At 45.3% G+C, this 11359-nt stretch overlaps 1 protein-coding gene across 1 annotated transcript; it reads right to left on the bottom strand.

The window, feature by feature from the left end:
- Positions 1–6508: 6508 nt before the first annotated feature.
- On the bottom strand, positions 6509–11088 carry CFAP141 (cilia and flagella associated protein 141; the record flags this gene model as incomplete). Its single annotated transcript, XM_084242411.1, has 3 exons — positions 6509–6610; positions 7461–7590; positions 11081–11088. 3 exons carry the CDS (start codon positions 11086–11088, stop codon positions 6509–6511), a joined length of 240 nt encoding a protein of 79 aa, XP_084098537.1.
- Between the last annotated feature and the right edge of the window lie 271 nt (positions 11089–11359).

The following is an 11359-nucleotide window of genomic DNA, read 5'->3' as shown; positions in this document are numbered from 1 at the left end:
AGACTTGACCCTTTATCGCTGATCGTGGCTCCACCTCTTGTTCCTAATATGGTCTTTCCAGCTCCTTCCACCCCATCATTGTTCTCCTGGGGATCACAGGATGAGACACTTTGATGGACTGACATCACTAGCAAAGAAAAGTTTGGGAACAGCTGAGGCTGATTTTAGACAATGGAAAGTGGAGGATGGGACTTGCTCTCTCTGACCCTGAAACTTTCCACTTGCTCTGGGCAGCTCTCTATGGGTGTTTTAAAAGAGGGGAGGGGGGCAAACTGTAACAGAGAAGGCTACTTTGGCATTTCTAGAATAGTCGCTTTCACCCAGAGGATCCTAGTTGCCCTTAAACTTCTTCCTTACTCCCACCCAGACTGTGTTGGATTCTGATCAACTCCACTGGTTGAGTTTTACTTTTAGATTCCTAACCTGAGCAACAGTGAAGAGGGGAGGTCACTCATGATCCCCGACAATTCCCCCGATCCCCAGATCAAATTACTGTGCTATTTTGAGAGTCTTTAATTGGCAGGGAGATATCATTCCCTCACCCCTCAAGAGCCCACAAGGATGCACTCAGAGATTAAGGTTGGGGTTTGGAAAGCCATCCCATAGTTTCAAGTAGGATGGGGGATTAAAGCAGGGGAATGTTGAAATAATCCACATGGGATCGTGCCCTCTCTTTCCCCAGCATGATCTTTAAATAAAATTTTTATACCCACACAGACTAAGGTCTGTGCTGCTCTTTGCTCTTCTCCTCACCCTCTGTTCCCTTCTTACCCCTGACCTGCACCCCATGTTCTCTTCACACACTCATCATCATCATCATCACCGGCTCTATTCTCCCTGACTTCGTTCCAGGCTGTGTTCATTCTTCTATTTGGAACTTTGTTACTGACAGGTGGCAACTGATCCCAGTACACTGGCACCACATGATCTGAAAATATGCCAGAGGAGAGAGAGGCACTGTTCAAGGTGACCAGAGATATCAAAGAATAATATAAATGGTTCTAGTTAGGCATTATGTCAAGGATAGATGGGTAGTGTTAATGGAATGCCAAGACACCAGCCAGGGTGGAGGGCAAAAGTGGAGTCTACTCTTGAGACTGTCCAATCAGTCAGAGCAGACAGACCATCAGCTGATTCCTGAAGGAAAGTAGAGAAAACAAAGATTCCCTACTGTGGGACTAGGGAACAAGAGAATCCCAGGAATAGGAAACAGTTGATAATGGGGTGGGGGGAAGGGGGAGGAGGGGGGAGGTGAGTGGGGGTGAATTGAATAAAGAGGAGAAAATAAAAGGACAGAGGCCAGAGATAGACCCCTTCTAGTATGAGGAGAAGATATAGGAAGATTTGATATTCAAATTTCAGCTCTCTGGCTAGCCCTCCAATTTAAGACGGAATTCCATGAGGTTGCTGTCACTGGTCTTCCCCTGGGGTCCTGATGAGAAGAGGTTCATTGAAAAAGACAGGAACCGCAGAGGTCGAGGAAGGAGATTGTGATGCCAAATTGCTTGCTGCCATGAGAATATGTTTGACATTTAGTTGGTTCCTAATTAAACAACCCAATATCAAACATATCACACAGAAGCAAGCAGGAGAGCTTGGTGGTGGAGCCTTCCTCCTCACTGCAAAGAAAGGACAGGATAGAGACACCAAGCATAGAGCATGGCTAGATGGAGGGTCGCCTCCCTGGAGAAGGGCACTGATCCCTGTTCTTCACCTTCTCTAGGCAGCTGGCTCTCGCTCATCTGCCCTTCGTGCCGTCTCCTTAGAGGGCAACTTTCCTACCAGTGCCTGGCCTTTGCCGGATCACGTTGACCTAAATCAGGAAGAATATCTGGTAGGATTCCATATCCGGGCACCTTCACAAAGCTCCCACCCCAAGCTTGTGCCCCTGATGTCACGGCCACAGCGTCTAGGGGATCAGCAGTGTCAGCGGCTCCTCTGTAGCTCTGCCACCTGTTTTCCAATGCCCTTCCACAGGGCCCCAAGGGTTTCTGGGTGTGGGGCTGGGGGGCTTGTACGTGCTGCTTTACCTTTCCAGCAGAACTCCTGACATTTCCAGATCACCCTACAGGACTGGTGAGGGCCTTTCAGTGGACACCATTCTGGACCCGTGCTGCTTGTAGTACTACAGATAAGTAGCCATGAGAAATTTCCAAAATCTTGGCCCCTTCTTCCCACCACCCACTATCTTCTCACGAACCTGTGTCCTCCAGGCATTCTTCTTAAAGTCACCCTTGGAGCTCCAGAAGAGAAGAGCAACATGTCTCACTGGCAGGCTCCAGCCTGGCCTCTAGAGAAGTCTTATGATCTCCCTTGACTGGAGACCTTAGGAGAGAGATCAAGGGTGAAGGAAGAAATGCCCTCTGCCAGGAAGCAGCCTGCAGTCCTTAGGACTCTCCTCTTCTAGGCTAGCTTCTCTCAGGTTCTTCCCTCACAGGGATCCAGCTTGGTTCTTTTCTGGGGGAGTTTTGTTCTGAAGGGAATCAGGTCTGTTGAATGTCATGAGGCAGGCAGATGCTTCACTACTGTGACAGAGAGGATCCCAGGTTATAGCTGCACTGGAGGGTGGGGGGCTTGGGGGGAAGTGTGGAGGAAGGAGGAGAAAGCTTAGTTTCAGCCCCTAGGCCTGTTCCATTTGTCTTTGTTCCCATTAGTCTGGACTTCTCTTCCCCTCCCCCAAAACATATACCATGGGTGCCCTTGATTTCGATCGATAGCTTGTCCCAAGTTCCAATCAATTCCTATGTGTGGCTCTTGCCTTCCAGGGGAAGATTAACAAATGGGCACAGGAGCCCCAAGGTAGTCATCCGTGCTGTGTCTCATGTCCTCGTTCCTTTGTGATTCTCAGTGGGGGTTTGTGTGTGATTTTCACTTTCATGACCTTCCATCTTACCCTTACGCCCAAGTTCTAGTTCCCTTCTTTGGGAACCTTTACTACACTGCACAACCAGAGGCTGGAATTGAAAGAACTTTGGTGCTTGGGGCTTTAGGCAGAGGGGAATATATACTTTTTTAAAGATTTATTTTATTTATACAAGAGCAGGGGTACAGGTCAGATGCGTGGGAGGGTGAGAGGATTCACCAGAGACAGAGTGGGGAACAGAACAGGCAGATGTACTGAAATACACTGCTGAGGGGAGCAGCGGGTGAGACAGGAGAGGTCTGCTTGCCATGTGGGTTGCTCTGAGGCCGGTCGGGATTGAACCCGCACTGAAGAGACTGCAGACAGATTCACAGCGCTGCTCTCAACCGCCTGTGCCACCAGGGAGGCCCCAGAGGGGAATATTGATGTAGGGGAGGAGCAGCTATGTTAAGAGGAGGCTTTGACTAGATGGCATAACTAAATAGAAAGAAGCATCCAATGGCCTCTAAAGTTTTTAACCTTCTTGGAATCACCTTGTATGCACTCATTTCAAACAAGACTGAGCCTTTCCGAACCAGAGGAGCTGGGAGACACCAGCCACAGACAGAAAAGGGCTAGATGGATAGGATGGCGTGAACTACTCAGTTGATGTAATGAGAGCTGACAGAGTAGGCAGAGAGATTCAGAGGAGAGAGCTCTGTAGGGGACCAGCCTGCCAATACTCAAGCCAGCCTGGCAATGATAAGCCCTGAGGAGAAAGGCCAAGGTCAGGGATCAAGGCAGAGGGGTTGGGGTGCTCTGTGGGACCAAACGAACAGAGGAGAGTAGAAAAAAAGAGGTTGGTGAGGAAGTATGGTTGGGGGTGGGGGACAGTCAAATAATAAAGAGTAAATAAAAAAAATCTGTATCATAAGACAGGCCTTCATCATTACGGGTTACCATTTATATGCTATTATATGCCACCTCAATCCTCAGTGCTGTATTTAACCCCACAGCAATCCAATGAGGTAGGTTTTATCTCCAGTTTATGTCTAAGGGACTAGAAATTTAAAGTAACTTGCGCAAGGCCACACAATCAGTAAGTGACAGAGCCAGTATTCAAACCCAGATCTGCCATGTAAAAAAAAAAAGCCTATTTTAACACCAGACTCTCCTGCCCCTACATAAGCAGCAGAGGGGATGTAGTGCCAGGACGGACATAGTGCAGGTTTTCCATGATTCCAAGCAGGCCAGGTAAAGTTTCTAGAGCCCTCGGTGGCTTTCTCAGGCTTTTATTGAGCTTTTACATGTAGTGCAGCAACCAGGTACATGGCAGGCAGGGGTGCCCGGGGGCCAGGAGGCCTTTAGGTCTCCAAGCCCCAGGCAAGTCTTCACTCTGGGCTTCTCTGGTATTCTTTCTCCCTTTCTCCCTCCTGCCTCTCTTTCCCCTGTTTCTCCTGGCGAGTATCTCTATACCCAGCCATGGCCCACAGAAGTAAATAATGTAATTATAACAATGTAACAATGCAGGTGCAGCATCAGGCAGGGCAATCCTAACGGCTGAGGGCAGAAAAGCCTGAAAAGCACTTACTCTACAGGGGCCTGGGCAACCAATAGGAGGGAAGATGATGAAGTGAAAGTGAGATGGGAAACAGAGGGCAGGGGATAGGCAAGAGGATGGTGAGGGTCAGCCTCAGATTTGTGGATCAAATCAGGCGGTGTATGTGGGACTCTGTCTCCTATAAAATTCTCCATCTTCCCTGTCATCATTTGTTCAGTATTGGCCTCCCCACCAGCTTATAAACTTCATGTCTTATTTGGTGTAAAAACTCATAAACGCTTATTGACTGGAGATTAGCGGGCTTGGGGAGCAGGAATGATGGGAACTAGATGGCTGGATATAGGGTGCAGATGAACGGATATAGGAGAGAGAATGACATTTGAGCTGCATAAGGGGACTGATGAAGGGGACAAATAAGGGACCTGTGAAAGTTCTGGGTCACAGGGAACCGTCCTGAGAAAGAAAAGGGGGGGATACCCAACTGTGTGTGAAATACTAAGCTTGTTCTCTACATACGTTATCCTATTTTATCCTTCATGATCCTATGAGATGGATACTATTTTCCCCTAGAAGAGGAAATTGAGGCCTAGAAAAGTGACTTACACACTAATTAAGAAGTGAAGGGCCTCGCTGGTGGCGCAAGGGGTTAAGCACAGCACTGTGAAGCTATCCGCAACCTCTGCAGCAGGAGTTCAATCCCCAGCCAGGGAGGTTCCTGCATGGTGCAGACCTCTCCTGTCTTGCCTGCTACTCCCCTTAGCAGTGTATTTCAGTCAGTTTGTCTGTTCTGTTCCCCACTCTGTCTCTCGTGAATCCTCTCACCCCTCAGCACCTCTGGCCTGTATACCAGCTCTTATATGCATAAATAAAGAAATCTTAAAAAAAAAAAGAAGAAGTGAAGATCGGCTTTGAACCCATGCCGGAGTCCAGAACCTGTGCTCTTCTTTTTATATTCTTTGCCTCTCCATAGTCCTCACCAGGGGTATATATGTAGGGAGAGCAGGAAGAAGCAGGTGTGACTCCTGAGATGAAAAATGTATATTGAAGGCTGGATGGCGACAGACTTGGGATGGGGGAAGAAAGGGTATGAATTTTGCAGTGGAGATACAGCCACATGGAACTGAGGGCAGGAAAAGATCAGTGAGGTTGCAGATGGTAAGGTGAGAGAACAGGAAAAAGAATGTATAATGGTGATTACACCAGAGGGTGATGTTGTGTTCTTGCAACTGTTACTGGCTGCAAAATGGATGTCTCTCTTGCTTGGGAAGTCATGTGCAGGTAAAGTGGATCTTACAAGATTTTCTGCATATCAGAAATGCCTATCAGTATTTTTCAGATTTTTGAATGCCTTTAGGTTGAACAAAAGTTGGAATTTTTTCAATCCCCCATAAATTCCACCTGCTCTAAAATCAACTTGATGTTTGAGTTTGGAACATTCATTTTGCAGAGGAGGGAATTTAGCCTCTAGAGGAAAGAGACTTGTCCATGGTTTCACAGTAACTGGCACTTTCAAAATGTAAAATCCACGCCTCCTGATACTCAAACACCACAGTGCCTCTGCATTAATAGTCACATTCAGAGCTACTTGTGCAAGTATACGGAAAAGATCAGTGGAAGTGAGTTCTGAGAGGTGGTGAGCAACATCCAGTTATGTTAAGATTATGATATCTTAAACTACGTTAAGATTATGGCAGCTGCGAAAAAGAACTTTCCAAACAAATCAAGATTTGGGGCTGAAAGGATGAGCCCGTGGTGTAAGTTTGAACTTTTATGAGCTAGCTTTATTCATTTGTTAAACCAAACCAGGGTTCTCTACTCTCACATTAATCACCTCTCCACCACACCCCCTGCTCTCCCAATACATCCACGGCGTATCTCATTCTGACCACAAGGCGTCACTCTTGCTTTTACTATTGTTGCATAGATTGTTTCCCAAAAGCACCAAGAACAGATATAAAAAAGCGGCAAGTGGGAGCATGTTCTTTAGTGCTGGGCAGAAACCTAGGTTTAGGTGTCTTTGGGGAAGGAAGTTCGAGGTGGTAGAGGTTCAAGAAGACTAGTTTAGCAGGCATGGTGAGAATGGAAGGACAGTATTCCAGAGGCCATCAGAGTCTCTCCACATAAAAAGCTTTGCCCATCTGATGCAATTCTTTCTGGTACTGCCGATTCTCCTTTTCAAACAGCTGGTGCAGGGCAGCCTGACGAACCTGGTGGGGAGGGCAGTATACAGTATGATGTTTGCCCACTGTTTGGTCCTTACCACCCACACCCCCTATCTCTCCCTGGATGCTTTCCCATCACTCTTTCTCTTGGACCTGGATTTAGCTGAACCATGGCTAATAGTTTAGAAGCTGAACTATTGGATAGGACGCCTACATGGCTTTTCCCCATGATGGTCAGTAAATGAAAATTTGCTGAAAACATATAGACTAGGAACTCTGCTAGGCACTTGGGATACAATGGTGGTGATGTGACAGCAATTGGGGATGCCAGGGAGAGAAGTTCTGAGAGGCAGTGCACTAAGAGGCAGTTTTGAGTTTTACCAAGAGGTGCACTAAGAGGCAGTTTTGAGTTTTACCAAGAGGTGCAAGAACTAGAACACATTTTACAATGTTGAAATATGCCATGTGCTTCTGGATGCAAAGAATCACTTAATGAAAAACAGCATCAGCATTTGGAGTTAAAGAACTCTTGCTAGTGCTACCATGCTGTATGGCTGGAGTTCCATCCTGGGACCAGGAAGCTAACCCACATGGCACAGAAGACCTCTCCTGTCTTGCCCACTGTTCCCTTCAGCAGTGTGTTTCAGTAGATCTGCCTGTTCTGCTCCCCACTCTGTCTCTGGTGAAACCTCTCACACCTCTGGCCTACACCCCAGTTCTTCTATGCATAAATAAATCTTAAAAAAAAAAAAAGGAGCTGTTGCTTTGGTGTGATGGTAAAAACCTCAGAGGCATGTGAGATAGGTGAGTAATGGCAGAGACTAAGAGCCTGGGAATGCCAGGGGCTCGGGCACAGGCATGGTGGAGACATCAGATTGCCCTTGCTAGAACTCACCAGCAGGAGTTGTTTGTTGGCCAGTGCCACCTCTTGTTTCATGGTATGCTGCATCCTTAGGATGGCATATAGGTTTCTCCTCTGGTTTAACATCATCTGCCACAGACACCGAGTATGTAAAATTTGCCACCTGCCCCAGGTATAGAGATAAGGGTTGAATGGGTTGGTTAGGAGAAGAGACAAAGAGACAAAGTTTACCAAGCATCACCCCATCAGTGATGCTGTTTCATCACTAAAACCTTTATGACAGTGTCAGACTACAAAGTCTTTGAAGGGTAACAAATTAATTTAGAACCTAGTATCTATTAAATATGTCATTTAATCATCATAAAACCATGTGTCATAAATGCTAATTTTTACATCATACAAAGAAATGGAAAGTTTAGGTGAGTTGTCCCAGGTCACTCTTGGTGGCAGACTTAGGTATCAAACCTAGTCTAAGGATGAATCCCTTCCATAGTATCAGTGATTCTTAATCCTGGCTAAACACATTCCAGAATCATTCACTACATTTTGATACATGAAATGATATGTGTGTGTATATATCTATACATGCATATGATTACATCAGTATCCTGTGCTCAGATAACCTGTGTTGACCTTTCATGAAAAACAAATTTTTTACATGACTAGAAAATTATATCCATATAGAAATGTATTGAGCTAAAAGTGAAAGCTTCAGGGGCCTCCCTGGTGGCGCAGGGGTTAAAGTCTCAGTGCCATCAAGCTATCACCAGCCACTGCAGCATGAGTTCAATCCCCGCCCAGGGAGTTAACCCACATATGGCACAGCTGACCTCTCCTGTTTCCGCCCACTTCTGCTCTCAGCAGCGTGTTTCAGTAAATCCACCTGCTCTGCTCCCCACTCTGTCTTGGGGAATCCTTTCAATCCCTGCACCTCTGGCCTCCACCCCAGTTCATGTTTACATAAATAAATAAAAATAAATCTTAAAAAAAGTGAAAGCTGGGCCTCCCAGGTGGCACACAGGTTTAAGCACAGCACTATGAGGCGATCCACAGCCTCTGCAGCATGGGTTCGATTCCTGGCCGGCTGGGAAGCAGCCCACATGGGGCAGCAGACCTCTCCTGTTGCGCCCGCTGCTCCCCTCAGCAGTGTGTTTCAGTCAGTCTGCCTGTTCTGTTCCCCATTCTGTCTCTGGTGAATCCTCTCACCCCCTGCACCTCTGACCTGTACCCCAGCTCTTATATGCATAAACAAATCTTTAAAAAGATAAATAAGAAAAAAAAATGAAAGCTTCATTCTTCTTTCTCCCTCTGTCACCACAGTTATAATTTTTGTGTCTTTCCAGGAAATTTTTCCTATCATATATCAGTAAGTATATACATATACATGTATATATACTTTTTTTTTTAGATTTATTTATTTATTTATACAAGCACTGGGTACAGTCAGAAGCGTGGGAGGGTGAGAGAATTCACCGAGCCAGAGCGGGGAGCAGAGCAGGCAGAAGGACTGAAGTACACTGCTGAGGGGAGCAGTGGGCGGCAGGAGAGGTCTGCGCGCCATGTGGGACCCTCCTCCGGTGGCCAGGGAGCAGCCGGGGATCGAAACAGCGCTGCAGAAGCTGCGGGCAGCTTCGCAACCCCGCGCTCAACTGCTGCGCCACCGGGGAGGCCCCTACATGTATATATACTTTTAATATGAAACCATTCATTTACATCAGCAGTATCACCAACTTGGATGGTTCATATAAGCACAGAGAGATTTGCTTTGTTCTGTTTAAAGGTTACCTAGTATTTCTGTATCATCCATCATTTAACCAGCTGAGTTGTTTCTAGCTTTTGAAATTTTGTAAACAATACTATCATGAACATTCTCGTATATTCTAGTGCTTTTGAAGGTATATTATGTAAGGTAAATGCCTAGAGGTAGAGTAGCCTGTTCAAAGGATATATAAATTTTAAATATTTATAGACTTCATCAAGTTGCCTTTGTAAAAATGCTGTATCCCAATATTGCTTGACTCCTACCAAAATTCTATGCATTCTTGTTATCTCATATCCTTGTTAGCTCTGGACAACCTGTGAAACTTTAAAATAAAGACATTACTTACCCAGTCCCAGAACACTCTAGTCAGAATCTTCTGGCTTAAAATCTGAGTATGTTTTAACAAGCTTCCCAGGTGAAGGAGATACAAAGTAAAATTGCTTGAGTCTTCTCATTCATTCAATAAATGTTTATTGTACACTTACCACATGATTAGTACAATGCTAGGCAACAAATGCTTGAATTCTAAAAAGGAAAGCGACAAAAAACTAGCTCCAATTTCCTCTCAGAGAATAGGAAGCAAGAGCCAATGAAAACCACTGTATACGTAGCCTGACCTAGCACGCACTGGGCTGGTCTCTGTTTCTTGCCCCTTCTTCACATTTTCTTTCCTAATGAGCTCCTAACAAGACACAGCAGAGTTGAGAAGTGGCTCCAGGACAGAGGGTGAAAAGGCCATGGTGAAGGGTCAGGGATGCAGATAGGAGCAGAGATTACCTGTCAATCATCTTCTTAAGTCCCAGGGTCCTTTGTAATCCCTGCAAGAAAAGGGAGCTCTGTTGATCTCCCTTGATCTTCAATTCCTTATCCCAGTAGCCAGTGCTAGTGCAAGATACAGAGGTCTTTCTCTTTTGAGTAAGTAATTTCCTAGAGGCTGTGGGGAGAAAGCTCTACTCCTTTTAAGATTAATCAGAAACACGCAAGGGTTGGTATGGAACAAGTATTTGAATACCTATGTGCCAGACAGTCTCTCATTTCTGTTAATATCCTGTTACATCGAGGGCCTCTCTCAGGGAACAGTTTACTCTGGTAAATTGATCTGGAAACCTCATCATGGGAAATTCCTCCAACCCAGCTGCCTCCTTCCAAATCTGCATACCTCTTCATCTTTTGACATCTTTTCCACAGACATGTCTACAGACTTGCTTGATATGACTCTCAGAGATTGAGCAGGCTCTCCTTTCTGTTTAGTTCAGTCACTGAGGCTTTAGTAGTCATAGCAACATTTACGCTTCCAACAATGACCATAGGTCTAGGAGTTGATTGGTCACTTGGCCTGTTGCCCTGGAGACCGGAAGGGAATCCTGGCTCTCCAGTCTTCTATTCAGGACATAGGCAAGTCTATGAGCAAGGACCACACTCCCAATTTCAGACTGTCTTCTGTTAAGAGTCTCAAAAAGTATCTGTACGGTCCTAGGTTCAGAGTATCCACAATTCTACTAATTCTCTGGAGGAAAATTCTCATGATCTACCATGTTAGGCAAGTGCAAACACCATTTATCATGTTTTGTTTTTTTATTAAAAGGCAAATGTGAAAGGATGAGTCATAAGCTTTATTTCTTCATTGTTCATTTTATTAAATAATTTATAAAGTCAGACCAGTACATTGATTTGACCGTTCCTTCACACTGGCCCACAGCATCCTCAACAAACAAGGGGGATGGGATTATGCCAGGTATACAAAATATTCCCTCTTCAATGTATTCATAACAGTAGGGGATTAAAAGTGGAAGGGCAGAAACTTGTAGATCAGAGAAATTGTGTTACTGTTTCAAAACAACCTGGTTTACTGGGGTCAGTTGTTCCACATTCCAACCAGGGCCTCACATACCTCCTCATCGTCCTACCAGTTTCTGTCCCAAACCTAAATTCCCATTCAACTGGATACAAAGCAGTATGTACAGAAGACACCAAGCCCCCTTATCCCAACTCTCACCTTTGGGATTACTTATATTGACAGATCAGAAAAGGGCAGTTGAATTATGATCAAAATCAAGTGAAATCATTAAATAAAAGAACAATTATGACAATATAATTGACAGAACAGTAAGAAAAACACCTGAATTTAATTCCAGAAAAAACTGCTACCAGGGGAAAATAAAGTCATAAC

The sequence above is a fragment of the Talpa europaea genome, assembly GCF_964194135.1.
Source record: "Talpa europaea genome assembly, chromosome: 9".
NCBI classification, from domain to species: Eukaryota; Metazoa; Chordata; class Mammalia; order Eulipotyphla; family Talpidae; genus Talpa; species Talpa europaea.
The sequence above is the reverse complement of the archived record's forward strand: the minus strand, read 5'-3'. Positions and strand labels throughout refer to the sequence as shown.